Here is a 20,392-nt window from a genome sequence, read left to right as displayed (position 1 = left end):
ATTTTTAAAAGTGCCAAAGTCACTTAAGATCTTAAGTCCCATTTTCCCAAGTCACTTAGAGCCAGGCTGTTAGAGGCATTTAAACACCTAAAGCAACAATGGCTTTCAGTGAGATTTAGGCTCCTAAGTGCATAAGTCACTTTTGAAAAATGGGACGTAGGCTCCTAAGTCACTCAGATGCTTTTGAAAATATTATCAGCAGCACACCAAGGCTCTGCACCTCAGATGCGATCTTGCTCTTCATTTTCTCCCAGTTACGAATTAATAATGCAGATTTCAATTTGACTCATAACTACCACCAACACTATGTAATAACACTGAACTCTCTTCACATACACAGGGAACTTTAAAATCAAGAACAAATTTTAATTTAATGATTTTCAAATAGATTTCTTCTTTTTTAACTAAGACCCCAGTCTCACTAGGAAGCAGAAAACACTATGAGAGAATGGGACTCTAGATTTTATTGCCACACTTACCTTTACCATTTCTTTGTATTTTTCTTTTAGCTCTTGATAAACCCTGCTGTATTTAGCCACAGAAATGAGCGAGAGTGTACTTTTAAACTCACTCTGCTTTTTCTCTGTGGACCATTTGGCCAGTTTGGACAATAGTTCACTTCCAAGCCACGTTGTTTTGGGGTATACAATTCCATCTGCGACCCAGTTTTCTGGAGATGAAGTTAAAACAGATACAGACCTTTAAAAATATAAGAAATCTGAATAAATACAGTGTATGTCAATGATTGAACGAAAGGCTCGGTCAAGAGAAAAAAACAGCAGAAGCCACTAAACACAAGCTTTATTACTTTTATCTTTTGCATACATCATAAGGCCGGATTTTCAAAAGCACTCAGCATTGGCCTAACTGCTCCCATTGTAGTTAGTGGCTCCCAATGATGAGTGCTTTTGAAAATCCCACTCTGTGCATTGAAGAAAGGAACTGACATACCAGGAAAGATCAGAAGAATTGATATTTATAGCTTGGCTATCTGGAGACTAGGACGCCAATCCTGCAAACACTTAAGTACACACATAACTTTGCTCACTTCAGTTGCCCCATTGTCTTCAACAGGAGTATTCATGTGCATCATGTTAATCACATAACTGTTAACCGGGTTGGGGCCTATGCAGGAGATTTGATAACATTACACAACTATGTGAAGGGTATAAAGATCCAAGAGGAAAATGAGATATTCAGGGAGGTGCAAGGGACAGAATAAGAAACAACTAGGTAATACATGAAAATAACAGAAAACAGAGTGAGTAAAAGAAAAAACATCTCAGCAATGAATTCTGTCAGGCAGTAGAAGAGTCTCCCAGAATATGTGGTAGAATTCCCATTGTTTAAGGCATTTAAAGCTAAACCAGACATTACACATGGGTATACACTGCAGCACTGGCCGAGGTATAGACTAGGAACTTGACACTGCACGATGGCTCAGCTCTCTGGCCCTGATCCAGCAAAGCACTTAAACATGTGAGTAGTCAACGGGACTACTCACACACTTAAATGCTAAGTGTGTCTTTAAGTGCTTTGTGGGATCAGAACTAGAGTGCTCAGTACCTTGCAGGACTGTGCTTTGGGTGATCAGTCAGGCATTCCCCAAGTCTAATTTTCATGATTTTAAAGTACCATGTCCCAACTTGGAGAAATCTCCAACTTTGACCCTGATACTGCAAACACACAAGTGCTTAACTTTACTCTGAGTAGGCTTCAGAAGTGACTGTGACCAAATTATAAACATTTTTAAGGAAGTCAGATGGCACAATTCATAATCCTATCCATGCAAAACTGGAACAGGCTTAGTTGTACAGATACAAATTTGGGATTTTTCAATTAACCAAGAAACATTTAATATCTAGCTAATTCCACTTCAGTACTGTCATCTAGCAATTATAAAAAGAAAGCAGAATTGATTAAATGAAAAGGTTACTTTTCTATTACGGCAAGATGAGACTGTGATCCACAGAATGATTCATTCAATAAGGATCTGAGGGGTCGATCTTTCCCCCATTAAAGTCAGTGTGAAATTCCCATTGCCTTCAAAGGAGCAGGATCAAGCCCTAACTAAGGCCTGGTCTAAACTGGGGGTGGGTGGAAATCGATCTAAGTTACCTAACTTCAGCTACGTGAATAACGTAGCTGAAGTCGACGTACTTAGATCTACTCACTGCGTCGACTCCACCTGCGCCTCTCGCTCCGGTGGAGTACAGGAGTCGACAGGAGAGCGCTCGGGGGTCGATTTATCGCACCTAGACTAGATGCGATAAATCGACCCCCGCTGGATCGATCGCTGCCTGCCGATCCAGTGGGTAGTATAGGCATACCCTAAGATGATGCACTCAGTTCAGGTCTCTGAGAACAGTGAGCTAACAATTTTAGATCAAGTGAATGGATGCAGGTGTGCACATACTGCCATAGGACGATCATAGCTTAAATAAGGAGCAGGGGACTCTATCACATGAATCAGGCCTTATATAACACAAATCAAGCCACCCAGACACATTATAGAAGAGGAGGGTGTCATCTTACGCCAATGCAGAGGTTTGCTTACCCTTTCTCTCCCCAGCACTCACCATTCATCATCTTTAGCGTGTGTAAGTCGAATTTGATAAATGTTGCACTTCTTAACCTGATATTTTCCTTCATCATTTTCCTCCAATGGTAGAAAGGTCACAGTCCCATTAAAGGTATCTGAAAAGTTTTGTAAACTGTGGAATATTACTGGCTCAAACTATTATGTTGTGTAGAAACGTGGGTAATTCTAAGCCACGCAAAATAAGAAGCTAATATTTTGCTGCTTATACCAGAGCACAACTTAGTGAAGCAAGCTGTATTTAGATGCAGAGAAAGGAACCTAATGCTCAGGAGAGGTGTAGTATAAGAAACAGCTCTGCCATCTAAAACTGTTGATTCTTTATACAGTTTGCAGTTTTGCAGCATTTCTAAGGCCCTGACCCTGCAGAGACTTGCATGTGTGCTTAACTCGAAAACATGTTAGTTGACTTCTAAGGGACCATGTGGTATAATCAATATGTGGCCAGATATCTATTACTGAAAGTCATTTACCACCATAACATTGCAATTCACTGTCTCTTTAAAACTGGAAGCCTGGAAAGTAAATTCCAAATTAAGGGAGATACAACTACCAAGGGTGGTACATAGCTGTTGTAATGCAAAAGAGCAGGAAGATACCTATCAACCATTTTGTGAACTAACCTGTTCAAAACTGGAAAAAATACTACTATTATATTTCAACTGTAGTAATATCCAGATCCCCCACATAAAGACAAGGCCCTGCCCCAAAGGGAACCCGTTGGATCTCCGAGCTGGCCTAGTGCAGGGTTTTAGCTGAAGTTGTGTTTTCAGGACTGTGGAGCAAGGCAAGGGTTAAAGTAAGAGCGAGGGACCAAAAATCAGAGAAGAGCACTCTCTCTTCTCCACAACTTCAGCGAGCAATGCTCCCCTACACGACCACTCCCTCTCGGCTAGTGGAGTGAGAGCTCTCTCCTCTCATTTCCATCTACTTTTTAGCCTCTGACCTAATGCCCTGATCTTACAAATACTGACACATCTGACCAGTCCTATTAGCTCCAATACTCTTACTGAGAACATGAGCAAACTTATGCATGTGCCAAGTGTCTGAAGGATATGGGTCTAAGAAGACAAGTGGCATATAAATGGAGGGGGAAGGAAAGATATCACATACAATTTTATATATAACTGGTTTGTTGTTTGTGATGATAAAACATTAATGTAAAAGCCAGATATTCCCATCTGCCCCTCGAATACCAACCCCAACAGCATCTGTCATACATTTCAGGTACAGGATCCTTGTTTGGTTTTTGGTAAGTTAGCATTTCTTCTTTCTCTCAGAAGATAACTTCCTTCTGACGAAGTGCGGTATAATGGGCTGCTGTATTCTGCATCTGTAGCAATCACAACTGCCTCCTTGTGTTGAATTGCAAACAACGATCTTTGGGATTCTTTGCAAGGTAGGCAGTCAAAAACCTCACCAGTAAAATGAATCATCAGCAGCAAATGTACTTAGGATAGATAAATACTCAGCTCAGTGTCCAAAAAAAAAAAAAAAAAGGTTTGAAAGGCACAATGCAGCACTTGGGCACTTAATTACACACATAGCACTGAGGAAGCATAACCACACAGCTCCCAAACTGTACTTTTTGTGGGCGAGGGTGGACAAAACCTTCACACACCATTTTTCCTTGTTAATGCAAGGATGGGAGATGTCAAATAATCTGGCTGTTGATTGAAATCTTGTTAACATATACTGTACAAGGCTGGCTTTAATTAACTTCCCTTTTTTGTCATCAAATGGTATGTCCTAGTGTTCTTAAACCTCACTCCTTGCTCTTAACACAACCTTCTAGGTACAAGCAGACAGCACACAAATAGCCAGATGATACTTCTGGATGACTTCGCATAGCAGAAAGCAAGTTCCTTAGTGTTATTTTCTAAAACAAAAGGAAACTGAGTAAAACCCAACCACCATCTTACTGGTCCAATGACATTTATAATCTTCAAATGATGTCAGGTAGAACATGGTCCCAAAACAGAGTCAATGGAGCTATGTTAGAATCACAGAATATCAGGGTTGGAAGGGACCTCAGGAGGTCATCTAGTCCAACCCCCTGCTCCAAGCAGGACCAATCCCCAATTTCTGCCCCAGATCCGTAAATGGCCCCCTCAAGGATTGAACTCACAACCCTGGGTTTAGCAGGCCAATGCTCAAACCACTGAGCCTTGCCTCCCCCCCAGCCAATGCTCAAACCACTGAGCTATCCCTCCTCCCTATGTTGACTTACACCAGCTAAGGATCAGGCCCTGAAATGCCTGCACCATCTAGCTATCAAGTCTCATTTTCTAACATGAATTGTGTGCATACCAAGGTTAACTCCTACATAACTTTAAACAGTATTTCATTTAAACTTCCTATCAAGGAAAAACAAAGAGGAGGGCCACAAACCATAAATAGCATGACATAAACTAGTCCTCACATGCTATTGATTTTACCTCCCACATCTTCAATATATCCAGATAGCCTCCTATAAAATAACCCTAAATTGCTTAATATGTTCCATATGGCATTGCTATAAAAGAATTATCACTGCTGTTATTGGTCTACATTGGCATTATTAATTTATAAAGGTAACCACAAAAGTATCCTCTAGCAAATATTTTGCTGTTGAATTTCTCCAACACCCTTCAGTTGGCAGCAATACAAAATAAGTCAGTATTTGTTTGTCCTTTTCTATTTATTTTCATCAAAACATACATTCCAACACAACAACATAGTCACAGGGCACCAAATAGGAAGTCAGGGCCTACGCTTACATTCCTTAGACCATCAAAATTCCTACTGATCTCAACAGCAGTTCTGTGTGAGCAAGGAATGGAGGATCAGGAAAAGGATGTGACTAGTATGGATACATTTAGATAGCACTGCACTTTTGTACAGCACTGGATTTGGTAAGCATGACCTTAATAAACAAAATCCATCTTTACCCAGTCCCCTATCTGATGTGAGACTATATAAACCCATTCTAAACTGAATGCTCCGAAATCATTTTCTTTTCTTTTTTTGTAACGTCTACCAAGCTATTCCGTATGGATGGAATCCCCTGGGAAAGTTTTAAAACAACCAGACACAGGGCTGTTGACTAATAAAAACATGAGATAAGTGATTTTTCTTTCCATCCTCAAAAAATTATTCAGAAGTACAATACACACGGTAAATGGTTTCAGAAAAGGTACTGAGTAAGAATTCCAAGACATTTGAGTATTTCAAGGCAGCTATCAGTGTTGGTGTCTTAGATCAGTTACTTTACTCGCTTTTGGATTTAAGTTCCTTTCCAAGGACCAGTATCAGAATTCAATCCACACCCTGCGTATTTCTTCAATGGGATTACACACAGGTGTAAAGATCCACTCTGAATGGATACACTGCAGGATCAGGGTCATAAAAAGTAAGATGGTCTGTACATAGAACACATTACTATATGTGTCTGTTCAGGAAAGCTTAAAATTCCATGCTAGGCAGGATTGCCAATTTTGGTTGGACGTATTTCTGGAGATTTCATCATATGACATCCTTTAAAGATTCATCTTTAATTCCTGGAGACTCCTGGCCAATCCTGGTGGATTGGCAACCCTAAATACCAGGATTATTAAGCAAAAGATAGTTTGAAAGAGACAGAGAGACCCCAGTTGCTTTGAAAAATCTTACAAGCCACGTCAGGTTCTACAGCTGCAGATGTCCTTTTTTAGTTCTATACTTTCAAAGGCTATTGTCAAGCTTTGTAAATCTACCATTACACCTACACTGCCAGCTGTGTTTTTGTTTGGCCTATTTCTGTAGGAGCTCCAACCAGTCCCCCCACCATACTTCTACTTTCTTCTTAAAATAGACAAGCATTCTTTCAATATCCTCCTTGTTCACAAGAATGGAACAGACAGGCTAAATTTAGCAATAGTATAAAGCATGAGGCTGTGAAGAAATCTAGTAGAAGCTGGAATTTTCTCAGTGCTTCATTTTGGGTGGTAATAGGTTTTTCAAGATTAGAAGAGGAGCTGAAAAAATATGGTATTTTAAAGGCTGGATTCTAGTTTGAGGCTGTCAGTGTCCTTTAAAAGTGCACTTGGATCCAATATCAGGGTAACAGACATACCAAATTCAATAATAAATATTTAGGGTGGAATTTTCAAAATCTCCTGTTGACTTTCCATGTGAATTGGGTGCCTGCCTGTTAAGTGTTTTTGAAAATCCCATCTTTAGCATTTACATAGTGCTTTACTATACTTCTGTAGGTTGAAGGATGTGTTCGTTTGATTCACAGAGGCCTATTGATGGTCAGTATTTTGAAAATAGTATTTCAATGGAAGATATCGGAGGTATTCTTATTGTAGGTACTACTTTATCCACTCCCATAAGAAATGTGAGATTATGAGGAAAGATAATTAAGATTGGGAAGGTGCATTGGAGAGGAAAAACAGTGTCATTGCAATGAAACTAGACAACCCCTCAGCCCATTTATCTAAAAGGTTGATGTTCACATTTCAAAGTCAAATTCTCCTACTGCCCTCCCCGCAAAAAGGTAGTGTCTGAAGTATTTTACTAATATGTTTAAAGACAAAACAGTCAGACACACTCTGCTAGCACCTGTGGGAAATACCTTTCACTACCTTTCACCTGACACTGTTGACCTTGATACCATCACAGGAATTTCCAGGGTGACTTCATTCCTTTGCTATCATCCTTTGCTTTGGGGTTCCAAAGAGGATGGAGCTAGGCTGTTCTCAGTGGTGGCAGATGACAGCACAAGAAGCAATGGTCTCAAGTTGCAGTGGGGGAGGTCTAGGTTGGATAGTATTGTTGGATATTTCACTAGGAGGGTGGTGAAGCACTAGAATGGGTTACCTAGGGAGATGGTGGAATCTCCTTCCTTAGAGGTTTTTGAGGCCCAGCTTGACAAAGCCCTGGCTGGGATGATTTAGTTGGTGTTGGTCCTGCTTTGAGCAAGGGACTGGGTGACCTCCTGAGGTCTCTTCCAACCCAGTCTTCTATGATTCTATGATCCCCTCTTGCTATGGGTCCAGGAGGCAGCTGAAATTTGCACATATGAAAGCCCCAGCTAGTTTCCACAACTCTGGCTCTGTGTTGTCATTCATCCCCTTTGTTAAATTACCTTTTATGACCATTTCTTTTCTTGGTGCAGTGGAACAATGGTGACGGTGACTTTTAGGGAACAGAGTTCTGAGGACCACATCGAGGCCGAGAGCATCTGTCTCAGGCTGATTCTCTTTCCCAAGTTCTTTAATGAAGGCTGGCATTTCCCAATCCTCCTGAGCAATCATGCTAGAGAAATCACTCCAGAGAGCTTCCAGCATTGTGTGAGGAGGGACAGCCCCATCCCCAGCAGTCACTTGCCTCTCCTCTTCCCTCCCTTGCCCCCAGTACCCAGTTATTCCCCTCCCATCCTCTGCCTTTGTCCCCTTCCCAGCATCCCCAGTCATCCCCCTCCCCCCATTCCTGTCCCCTGTCCCCTTCCCCCAATCCCCAGTCACCCCCCTCCCCTCCTCTGCCCCAGTCCCCTTTCCCCCATCCCCAGTCATCCCCCTCCCCCCACTCCCATCCCCTGTCCCCTTCCCCCCATCCCTAGTCATCCCCCTCCCCCCATCCCCATCCCCTGTCCCCTTCCCCCCATCCCCAGTCATCCCTCTCCCCCCACTCCCATCCCCTGTCCCCTTCCCCCCATCCCCAGTCACCCCCCTCCCCCCACTCCCATCCCCTGTCCCCTTCCCCCCATCCCCAGTCACCCCCCTCCCCTCCTCTGCCCCTGTCCCCTTCCCCCCATCCCCAGTCACCCCCCTCCCCTCCTCTGCCCCGGGCCCCTTTCCCCCATCCCCAGTCATCCCCCTCCCATCCCCTGTCCCCTTCCCCCCATCCCCAGCCATCCCCCTCCCCCCATTCCCATCCCCTGTCCCCTTCCCCCCATCCCCAGTCACCCCCCTCCTCTCCGCTGCCCCCGTCCCCCCGCCCGGCCCGGCCCTGCGCCCAGCCACCGCCGGGGCGGGGACTCTCCTCTCCGCCTCGATGCGGGAGCCGCTCAGTCTCTTGTTCACCACCTGGGGTTTCTCCAGCCAGACGCTGACGGCGGCCCAGAAGCCCCGGGGCAGCAGCGCGGCGCTGTCCCGCAGCGCGATCGCCCCCGCCAGCAGCCCCATGTGCCCCGCGGCCCCGGCCCCGGCCCCAGCCCCAGCCCGGCCGGCGTCGCGGAGCGAGCGTGTCACCGGCGGCGGGGCGGAGGCGGGCGAGGCGCAGGCTTGTGCCGTCAGTTCCTGCGGCGAGGCAGGCTGGGGCGGCGGCCGCGGCAGGTAAGTGAGTGAGTGACGGACTCTCCGCCCCGGCGGGGGTCCCGTTGGCTGCCCCCTTCCCGGTGGCTGCGTCCTGGGGGGTTCACTCCAGAGCCAGCCTGGCAGCGAAGGGGAGAAGCCAAAGGCAACCGCAGAAGCAGCTGATCCGCGTATAGAGCCATGGCGAGCTCTCCTCTGTGCCCGTGTCTGATTCCCTCGCTTCCCAGGGTCCCATTCACGGGACCCTTCTCCTCACCCACAGCCGGGGAGGGAGACGGGCCAGGTGGTGGCCCTGGGGCGGTGAAGTGTGATAGTCATTCCCCGCTGAAAGGCTCCCTCGTGGGTCGTAATCCATATATATAAAGGGTTCTCTAATAAAACCTCGACAGGTTGTTCAGTGTGTAGTTTACTCTTCCCTCTTTGTTGTTGCGTTTCTGGCTGGCTGGACAGCAGAGGGTCATTTCTGTACCGCGTTTTTAATTATTTCACGCTGATGGTTGTGCATTATACTGCAGGGGCCTTTCCCAAGGAGCATGTCGGGCTGCTGTGGTGGTATTGATAAGTGACAGTTCTTTTACTTTATGCCATTCCCTGAACGCCGATCGCTCACGAGTGTCTGGGCTGCATTATTTGTGCCTTGTTATTTCTCAGCAGTATATTGCAAATGGTTCTGTACTGATTTATCGGCAGCTATTATTACGCAATTATGAATTTTCACTACTAAAAAGAGTTCCCCCGTGTGCCCCATTTTTAACTTGGCAGCTTTCCGTGCAACAGGTCCAGTTGTTTACAGTCACATCCACACACAAATCCCAAGATGTAAAGAAAGTCATGGAATTTTTAAAAAACACAAAAGGCCTGAGTTCTCCAAATGCTTACATATGAGCATTAATTTACTCAAATGCATCATCTCATTGAGCTCCATGGAGCTACCATGTAATGAAGTTACACACTTGCATCATTCATTGCAGGATTCTGATCTTGTTTTCCTCCTTGCTTCAGATCAGTCTAACCTGTATCCTTTGGTTTGAGGCTCTGACTTTCTGCCCAGTTCACCACCCCATGGACTTGCCCTTTTTTTTACTGCCTGAGTGTCAGAAAAGTAGTTTGTTTATTTTTCTGCTTCAGCTCAAGCTCTTTTCCATTGCCTGTTACTTTCTGTTTCTCTTCTAAAGCCAGTTCCTCAGCATCTTCACTGCACCAATGCCAGGCTGCTAACTCTCTTGTGTGTCTGAAGGATGGCACCCAGAAATTCTACTGCCCACTCCTCTTCCAAAACATTATCACCCACAACTGCAAAGCTGTGCTGTGGCATCATTCTAAGAGGATCAGGTTGTGGGGAAAGAGATGCTAAGGGGTTAAAAATAGAGAAGAGAGAGAAGTGGGAAAGGAGAAGAGTGAAACCATTATTGGTAAACTAAAGGGTCACTTGCTCCTTCGTCGTTTAGGTAGGCCAGGGTATACACTCAGCCAGCCCCCTTGCCTCCTTCCCTCCCAGCTGGGTCTCACGCTCCACTCCAACCAGTCCCCCCACCTCCAGCTGCATGATAACACAGGATGTCAGCCCACATGAACAAGTATGCAACCTTCTGGTAAGCTGTGAGTAGGTTGCAGTAGGAGGTAGCAGAGAACTTCCTCTGTCTACACCACCAAGTGGGCACTCCATGGGCCTGATTTTAGTGGAACTCAGGCTTTTCAGATTTTCACCCAGTAGGTTCTGCCCATTTTTGCATGCAGATTAATTTCTGGCATTTTTATGGCTCACTGCAAGCTGATTTTTATGCCTTTCCCATCTATCTCTTCCCCTCAATCAGCATGGCTTGAATTCCCCCCTCCTTCTACTCATATCTGGGATTACATTGGGAGGGTCCTCCCTCACTGTTCAGGTTTGAAACACAATATAAAAGAGCTGATTGCAAGAACAAGATCCTCAGCAGCCTGTAGGCTGGTGGATGAGGAGAGAAGTGAGATCATAAGATGGGGAACAAAGACCAAAATTGATGTGTGTTTGAGGGGGGTGGGCCCCGGCGGTAACTTTTGTTTTTAAACAGTTTACCTAACAGCAGTTTGATTAACTCAAACTTTCATTGTAATAGGTTTCAGAGTAGTAGCCGTGTTAGTCTGTATCTGCAAAAAGAAAAGGAGGACTTGTGGCACCTTAGAGACTAACAAATTTATTTGAGCATAAGCTTTCGTGAGCTACAGGAATGCATCCGATGAGGTGAGCTGTAGCTCACGAAAGCTTATGCTCAAATAAATTTGTTAGTCTCTAAGGTGCCACAAGTCCTCCTTTTCTTTTCATTGTAACAGTAATTCAAGATTGCTTTATGTTAACTCAAAAGGAGTTAATCCAAGATCAAGTTAATAAACGAGTTGGCCATGGGTCTCTGAGTAGAGATCAGGGTACCGTTATCTTACAAACCAAAAGGATTAAAATTCATATAAATCTGATTATGTCGAGTCCCTGAAGCAGATCCTCAGCTGGTGATTATTAGCTCTGTTCCCTTCAATGGAGCTATGATAGTCTACACCAGCTGAGGATCTGCCCCCTCTCTGTGTGGGTGTACAATGGGATGAAAGAGCACTTGGGCCTAAATCAGCAGAGACATAGGTATTGCATCACCAAGCAATGGATCAGACCCTGCAGGGGCTCTTATCTGAGAGCAGGGGAACCCCGTTCAAATCCTTTCTCATTAGGGAGAGAAGGAACTGAACTGGGATCTCCCGCATCCTAGGGGACTACCCGAATAACTGGACTAAAGTTAGTAAGGAAGTTCCCTCCCCCCAACCATTGTGTGTGCAGTTAGGCATGCTCAAAGGATGCCTATTGGATAAGGCCCCGCAGGCAAGGTAGGCCAGGCAACACCTATTTTCACTTGGTTTGAGAATCATGCTGGGGCTTAGGCATGAGAGACGTCCAGCTGCCTCTCTGGGGCAGAAACTTAGGGCCTCCATTTTTGCTGTATAAGGCTTTGTCTACACTATAGGTCCCTTAGGCACTTGTTTAGGCACTTACAGTTTAGGTGGAAGATAAGCAGGATTAATTTTGTGGATCGCAGTGGTACCTAAATATTTGAGTGAATCTGGACCATGACACTTCCTTCCTTTGCTCCCATGTTCCCCCTACTGGGTACAATTGCAGCAGCAGGACTGTGTAGGTCTAGTGGCACAAGCTATTTCAAAAGGGGTGGAGAATAAGATGCAGCTGGCGGGTTGCAGGGAGAGAGTGTCCTGCACCCTGTGGAAAGGTGTAACAGTGGAGGCACTCTGTGCATGCTTCCAGAGATTCTCCAGTGCACCCCATGGTATCTCTGTAGGGCATAATTGAGCTATATGGCCCTGATCCTGCAACTAAATCTTCACACCCCCATGGAGTCCTGTTAAATTCAGTGGTACTCCGCACAGGCACAGATTTCTGCCTGTACAGATCCAGCTGCAGGATGGAGACCTCTATCAGCAGGATTCTGCAATATTTGGGAGGGGTTCCAAATGCCGCAGTATAAATGTTATTCCTTTTAAAACAAACTCTCATTGACTAGACAGTGCACTTTTAAACAAAAGCTGAGTTTGAATTCTAGACCCTGTATTTTGTCATTAAGTGTCTCCGATGAGTAATTTATATGTGGACTATGAGCATAGCGTAAGGTCAGAGGGAGGGTGAATTCCATGTTTGCTTACAAAATGATAATAATATGAACACCTTTGGAGTGATTTATTTGTGAAATTCCTAGCTGGGGAGCAGAAGTCAGTAAAGACCTGAAAACCATGGAGAGAGCTATTTGTTTATTTAAGGATTTACAACGCCACCTGTTGCCTCCACATCTAGGTGCATCAATTAAAGTAACATGAATACATATATTAGTCTATCAAATGAAAGACATGGTAACAAAACCTCTGTGCTCAGCCAAAGGTTACACTGCCAGTCTGAACACATTAGTACATTGTAATCTACCTAGAAAATGGTAATATAAACAACAACAAAAAAAGAAGCGTGCAGGGGAAGAGGTACATTCTTTGTCTAGGAAGTTTTTCAGTGTGTAACAAGAACCAGGAACAAGATAATTTAGAGAGGAGAATAGGGGAGCTTTCCTGGCTTCCCCCCTTCCAAGTCACTTGTTCAATGCATGTGATGTCGGGAGGAAGGGATAGCTCAGTGGTTTGAGCATTGGCCTGCTAAATCCAGGGTTCTGAGTTCAATCCTTGAGGGGGCCATTTAGGGATCTGGGGCAAAAATTGGTCCTGCTTTGAGCAGGGGGTTGGACTAGATGAACCTCCTAAGGTCCCTCCCAACCCTAATAATCTATGATTCTATATTTCAGCCTAAAGGAAAATATTTGAGAAAAGTTACAAGCAGGTAGAAAAGAAGGGTTTTTCATGGAAATAGTGAAAGCAATGATTTAGATGAGAAGGTAACATTTTAACATAGCTGTCTGGATCCTGTGAGATGAACAATTTGTATTTGTAGGTATTTATTGAGACTTCTACCCACAGTTTGCTGGATCCAGGGCAATGTTAGAACACATCAATTTTAGTCCTTGGGTGGGGAGAGGTCTTCAGAAATTACAAAAAGGAGTTAGGCTTCTAAGTCATTGCAGCCTAAAAAGTCAGTATTTTGGGGAAAGTTTTAAGTGGCTGAAAATACAAGTTTAGAATGCAGTGGCCGTCCCTGCTGTCACAAGGGTATCCCTTTCACGGGGGGCTTAATCTAGTCTATTCTCAATGCAACTGTGTCTTGATACAATGGTTGCAGATGGGTTTTTTTTGTTTTGTTTTTTGTTTTTTACTGAAGATATGTCTTCACTGCAGAGTTAGCTTGGGTGATCAGCACCCAGGTTAGCCTGCCTTCAATGTGAACATCCACACCGCAAAGCCCTATCCAAGTTACTGTGTCCTCACTGGTACTGTGCCCCCTCCAGCATGTGTTGGTAGGATATCTAGGGGCATCTCCCATGGTTCTTTGTGATGCAGTAAGAGGAGATGCTCTATGACTTTCCCATTGCATTGTGGGGGGAAGGCATTGGAGGACTATCAGCACTCAAGTGGTTTAGCTTGAGGTCTCACTGCAAAGTGGGTGGGTTACTACCCGGAGTGAAAGTTTTACTCAGCTAGTCTGGATTGCATGAGGGCTTATGTGTGTGGATGGGAAGGGCCATAGAAGCAACACCCAAGTAAGAGCATGAGTTAACTCTGCAGTGAAGACATACCCTAAATAGCCTGTGGATGCAAAGGGCCGGGTAGTGATTCTGCCCTTCTCTTTTATACCTGTGTACTGCAGGTACAGAGTGATACCATGCTGATTTGGTAGTATTTTACAGTCATTTTTACATGCATTTTGCATAGGTGTACGGGATAACACAAGGGCAGATGACCTCAATGGAAGAGGAGGTCAGAGCTCCTGCCAGTTCCCCAAAGTTCTGTCTCCCTGCCAACATCACTTCTGTCTAGTTTGGCTTCAGTGTGATCCTTGGCTTCCTGGCACTCATTGGTCACTTTGGTGATACGGCGAGAATAAAATGTTTGGTTATAAAGTGCTGACTGACAAATGCCCTTTGGAATAGTTCGTTTGAACATTAACTGGCAAGTCAGGGAAGAAAAGAAATGCTTTCATCTCCTGCATTTTACGCTTTGTTTTTTTTTGCATGTGTGGAGATGCTTTGATATTTTATTACAGTGTTTCATTTGGGAGCGAGCTAATCTTTTTACTGATGTTTAAATCACAGCACTTTCTTCTGCTGCTCCTTTTATCTAAATCTTCCTTTTATCTAGTTTTATTAATATGCATAAATTATATTTTTTTCACATTGCTCAGTTCACATTTTAATAAGAGTGTATAAGCCATTTGTATCTGATCAAAAACAGTTATTTAACTTGTACTAAATCAGTTAAGTTAGAAAAAGAGAAGGCCAGTCTTAACAGTTGAGTCTGTAGTCCCTGTCCCTTCTGAATGATTATGTATGGATTTAATGAAGAATTTTGTGATGGGATGCACTCACCTCTCAGAAGTTACTGCTGTGAGCTGGGTGTGGGGCCGCCATCTTCTTTTTCTCCAGGCACCCCTGTGGGCAGCCAACCTCACAAGGTAGATCTTCAGTGGCTCAACCCTCCAGTCAAGTCAAACACAGTCAGTAGGCATGAATGAACCCCTTCCGGGGTAACAAAGGCCCAACAAGAACTATTGCTGCACCCTTGTTGTGTCTTCAGCTCCCTTTCTGGGCTCCGTTCTCAGACCCTTCTGGGCTAACTGTAAGTCCTTCCCTGCCCTGTTAGAGAGCACCGCCCCCAGGGTTGTCTCCCTGGAGCCTCTTTGTCTTCACCAGTTATCTCTGCATCAACTCTCCAGACAGGTCATCTCAAGGTTTGGGGTTTCTGTTTTTGGGGGATTTTGAGGGGGGGAAAGAGGGGTGCAGTAACCAAGAGTCCACCAAACAGAGTCTTTCAGCCCTGTCCCTGAGCCCTTAACTTCCAGCCCTTTGTTTGGGCTTCTAAATAAGCCTTATCCCCTTCTCAGGGCTTGGGCCATTTCCCCTTTAGCTGATGGGGGTACTTGGGCCCACCCGCTATGCCAGGCCCCAACCCAGAGACCCTATAAATAGAAGCAATGTGCTGCTTCCTTTACTTGGTTGCTCCTGGACCAAGCCTTTTTACCTCTGCCTATTACTTTAGGGCTACAGCTCTCAGCTCCTCTTGCTCACAGATTTAGCTAATGCAGGCTGTCCAGCTCCCTTTGGCTAGAGCAGAGTACCCTTCCATGTCCCTCTGGCCCTAGCCAGGAATTGAGCTGCTAAGCCCCTGCAGCTCCTTTTAACAGAGCCTACTGGGGTCTGATTGGCTGCTTCGAATGAGGCCTCTCTAAGAAGACCTGAGACCCACCTTTGCTGCTCTTCTTTTGTGGCAGGGTGTAGTGGGACCCTGGGGCCTCAAAGGATGAGGTACATACTGACACACTCTTTAATTCCCTTTTTTATCCACTAATAAAAGTACTTGTGGGGAAAAAAATAGACATTTTCAGTGTTTTAGTTCATTGGAGATATGTTCTTGTTGGATGCAGAAGTGTTTAAATTCAAGATGTCATCGACTAGTGATCTGAAAGAAGCCACTTGCCACCAAAGTTCTTGGGACATGTTGCTACCAGATTTCCCTGAGGGGCCACTTTGTGAGTACCGTAAGAGGGCTTCCTTCAGCTGGAAGGAGATGGCAGTGTTTATAGATGAAGAAGATCTCATCCAATTCAAGGTAAGTTTTGTTCATGTTTTTTTCCAAGGATTGCTATGTTGTCTGGGGAAAGTGAGGGTATTTTTGAAGGGGAGGGCATAAGCTGAAGTAATAAATGAGGGGTCAGTGTTGAGGAGAGAGGCATTGGAGGACTATCAGCACGCAAGTGGTTTACCATTTTTATGTAGTCACTTTTTAGAGTAGAACTGACTTCTAAATAATACTTCTTTCAATGCACTGATCAGATATCACTTTTTTTTATTTAACTACTAATGATGAATATAGGGAAGCAATACTAAATTACAGCAGACACCAAATTAAAGTCTCCATTTCCAATTAACAAAGCAGTGGCCTACTATATTTGCATAAGACCCTATCCAGATGGAAGATGTAGTGCTGCCTGCACTGACTCGAGAGCAGGAGTACCAGCCGCAGGGCAGGCTGTTAGGAGACTGGGCACAAATCCCAAATGGTGAGTTCTATACTTTGGCCAGGTCTACCCTATATACACCCCTGACTGACATAGTTATACTGACCTGACCTGCCGTGTAGACAGCACTACATCGACGGAAGAGTTTCTTCTGTCCACATGGCTACCACGTCTCGGGGAGGTGGATTAACTGCGCCAACAGGAGAAGTTTTCCCGTCGGCATAGGAGCATCTTTACTTTAGCACGGCAGCAGCACAGGTGCAGCTGTCCTGATGCAGCATTTTAAGTGTAGACCTGCCCTTAGATTGCACCACCTGTTATCATGTGGACACTCTTCAGGCACTATAAAAAGCATTAACATAGAGTCAGTCCCTTTGGGTACTCTGATCGATCGCAGCCCCCAGGTGATCATATTTTTGAGATAGATTATCCCTTCACCAAGAATCACAGCAATATTAAGGTTACCCCCATGTCACTTACCCCAAGTCAGTTGCGCTTTAGATCTCACACCAAAGACCGCGCTTGTAGCCAATCCTCTAGTAAACGCTAATAAATATTTATTAAATAGGAAAAGGAAACGAGAGTTATTTATAAGGTTAAAACAGGTAAACATATATACACAAAGGAGTTACAATTTTAAGTTTCAAAAGATAATAGAAGCTGCTATAATAAAAAAGTTGTATATGTCCTTTAGGGCTAACCCAGACTAAACATCTGGGGGTTTCTTGCTTATGTTAGAAAACCCTTTCCTCCTCCCAACCCCCAGAATCCAAGCAGGGATAGTTAGGAGTTTTTATCCCCTCTTGCTGTATGCCCTGAGCTGCAAGCTGCCCTGATGGGAGGAATCCACTTGCATGACTCATCTTCACATGGAGGAGGGCAGAACAAACGTCTTTTGTCCTCTTTAATGTCCCACAATAGTGCGTCTGGTGCTGATAGACCTTTCCTGTTGGACAGGACTTAACGTCTTCTATTGAAGATCAGCACTTTACCCTAGTTAATGTCTCTCTCTTGTTTGGTGAGTCACAGAGGCTCACAATACAACCACTCAAATATTACCATACAATATGGGAACAGATGTTATAAGTGAGATTAATACATGCAACAAATCAAGTCACAAGCATTCAATGAAGTCTAAACACTTTCTTAGAACCAATTTTAACAATACTTACAAACAGGCAAGCCAGACTGATACTAGCTATATATTTGCCAGTATTCACTTGAGATGTGGGGACTTTGGCTTGAGCTGGCACCTGGTCTGCTAGCATCACAAAAGTATCTCTGGGCTTTAGATACACAAACCTTAAAAGATCAGAGGGATCGTAAATACCTTGCTCTGCGTCTGGCTGACCTACTAAAAAGCTAAAGGACAAAAATACTCTTTTGTACCAGGGAGTTGCAGAGCTGCACAGGCAGATAACACTGTTGTAATAACTGGGACTACAAATTGACCCTAATTGTAAGCTCAACTAATAAAAACTAATTAAAAGTTTATCAAATGTTCCAATAAATGAGAGAAACTGCAAAGGGGAAACAAAAACAAAAAAAAATTAGTCTAAACAAAAAGCCTATTACCATAATTAAAGAACTGTATTAAGATCGTGCCTGGTAAACCAAAAAATGAAACAAGAAATCGATGGACCAAAATCAGGGTGGACTGATTTTAAATCAGTGACTTAAATGACTGCTTTTAATCATGATTTTAAATCAGCATGCAGAAAATCTTGATTTAAATAATCGATTTTAATCATGTTTTGCATTTGTACTTTAGTTATTTTCCTAAAGAGAGGTTTATTCTCATTGGCTGGTAACCATTAAAACATGCTGATTTGCAACTAAATATAGTCTTTACACTAAATTTGGTGCTTCTTTTCACTAATCGGGAGGATACACAATATCTATGTACATTTAAGCAATTATGAAGCTTAAGTTAACCTTTATTCAGATTGTTAGTGTTTACGTATTTTATTAGAAAAAGGTGAATGATGCATTTCTTATTTACTAGAAGATTTTTTTTTTAACCTGTGATTTGAGAAACTATTTGGATGGAATATTTAATTAAAAATGCACAACAGTACTTTAACTTTTTTTATGTATTCAGCATATTAAAACTAATTTTATTTAATAAAAAAAATAATCAAAACATGGTTTGTATTTAAAACTAGCTGATTTATGAAACAGAGGAAGCATTATCTGTAGTTAGTGAATTGAACTGATTGTTTCCGGTCACCATGTCTTTCGATATTTTAGAACTAGTAGATTTCATCCTCTCACACCTAGTTTTTATTCATAGATTGGAACAGGAAAACAAGTGTTTTCTGCTTTTTCAACTTCCATTTGGTTTCTTAAATTTGAATGATCTAGTAATTGAACTGAACACGTTGAATAAACTGTAATGAAGAAAATATTCTCTCTGCACCGGCAGAAAAGACTACTGTTGTCAAAAGCTGGTTTAGCACTTCAACAAAATCTAGTTCCAGGTGCTTAGTAAGTCACTTCTACCAGTTCAGTGGTTTGACCTTCATTAAAACTAGGCAAAAATATGTAGTAATTTATATTATTTTTTGTATTTAATTTAAATTATTTTAATAGATATTAAGTTTAGGCCTTAACATAGATTGTCAGTTTCAAATCTAATTTTAACTAGGTTTACTTTTTTAAAAAAACCTGTATTTAATTTAAATGAAAAAAATTGAGTTTTTTTTATTTTATTTTAAAGTATTGATTTTTATCTACCTTGACCAAAACTGGGGTGTCAAAAATTTGGCCTAATTAGTAAACAAAATATTGAGGGGATGGGCTATTCAGCCCATCACTCCCTTTTGGGGTCTTAAAAGAAAAAAAAACCACTAGGGGTGGGAAAATTAAGGAGAAGAAGCAGCTGTCTGCCAGCAGCTGCTGCAACAAGCTTTACCATCATGGCTGCCACCCCCACCATCTCCTTGGATGTCCCGTAATACCATTGGGTCTTTGTCATTTACTGAGAGAAGTCCTGACCAGGCCAAGAAAGGGACTGGCATGACATCATCACCTCCACTAGCTCTGGCTGAATTCCAAACACCCATCTGGGATGTGACACTTTGACAGACAGACTCACCCACTGTCTCTGTCTCTTGCTCAGTCCTTTTCCTTCCCTACTTCATTTCTTCTCTTTCCTATTCCTCTCCTTTCTCCTTCTGTATAATAAGAGTCTGACTTAGCCAGCCAAGACCGCATATTGTTATGAGCTGGGTTATGATAAAAGGTGACAAACATGGTGTGTTTGTCATGGGACTAAGCAGGTTGAGATCTCTGTATCATCATCATCATCATCATCATCACTCCCATAAGTGCATTGGTCACTGGGGCACCATCATTGATGAGCAATCAACCAATTGTCTCCTGACGATTGTGTGTCAGTGTTTGAGTCTCCACGAAGTCCATTCCAGTCCACTCTTTTATGTTGTTTAAACAAGGTTTGGGGTGTGGTATACAGAGATCTTTGACAACATAAAAGATCTCTGTATACCGAACGCCAAACCTTGTTTAAACAGTTCAATGTTCGACAGTTTCAGGGTCACGTTAACACCTTTCACTCTTTGGGCCCATTTATTTCATCAAAATTAATACAATAGTCTTCATGGGGGGAGAGAGAGTTCCCTCTTTTTCCTCCCAGTCACCTTCTCTCTGAAGAGCAGGGAAAGGCACATCTTCTGCCAAAAGCACTGTGTGTTTCTCCTTAGATTATATGAATGAAGCTGTTTGCCTAAGAAGACACAGACATCTTCACAGATACAAGCTCCCTTTAAAAATTGTCCTGGGCAGATTATAAGTCAGTCAGTCAGCCAGGGAAGGAACTGCTCCAAGTTAGCCCATTAGAAGGTGCGCAGTCTC

At 43.4% G+C, this 20,392-nt stretch overlaps 2 protein-coding genes across 4 annotated transcripts in view; one reads left to right on the top strand and one right to left on the bottom strand.

Moving 5' to 3' along the window:
• Positions 1–7,968, bottom strand: part of TRMT44 (tRNA methyltransferase 44 homolog) — a 33,743-nt gene extending 25,775 nt beyond the window's left edge. For 2 of the 3 annotated variants that reach the window (XR_013346008.1, XM_077815884.1), the window contains exons 1-3: positions 7,710–7,968; positions 2,580–2,697; positions 480–699 (exon numbers count right to left, since the gene is read on the bottom strand). Coding sequence is in view for 2 of the 3 variants with exons in the window: in XM_077815884.1 (XP_077672010.1) it covers positions 480–699; positions 2,580–2,697; positions 7,710–7,911 (540 nt within the window). In the remaining variant the exon portion in view is untranslated. Of the gene's footprint in view, positions 1–479; positions 700–2,579; positions 2,698–3,830; positions 4,050–7,709 lie in introns of all 3 variants that reach the window. The other variant, XM_077815885.1, reaches the window with a different exon arrangement.
• Positions 7,969–8,831: 863 nt separating this feature from the next.
• The window catches only part of ACOX3 (acyl-CoA oxidase 3, pristanoyl), a 62,789-nt gene continuing 51,228 nt past the window's right edge, over positions 8,832–20,392 (top strand). The window contains exons 1-2 of the mRNA XM_077815883.1: positions 8,832–8,898; positions 15,926–16,110. Of these exons, the coding sequence (XP_077672009.1) occupies positions 15,943–16,110 (168 nt within the window). The 5' untranslated portion in view covers positions 8,832–8,898; positions 15,926–15,942. The remainder of the gene's footprint in view (positions 8,899–15,925; positions 16,111–20,392) is intronic.

Source organism: Eretmochelys imbricata, chromosome 4 (genome assembly GCF_965152235.1).
Source record: "Eretmochelys imbricata isolate rEreImb1 chromosome 4, rEreImb1.hap1, whole genome shotgun sequence".
NCBI lineage: Eukaryota > Metazoa > Chordata > Testudines > Cheloniidae > Eretmochelys > Eretmochelys imbricata.
The sequence above is the reverse complement of the archived record's forward strand: the minus strand, read 5'-3'. Positions and strand labels throughout refer to the sequence as shown.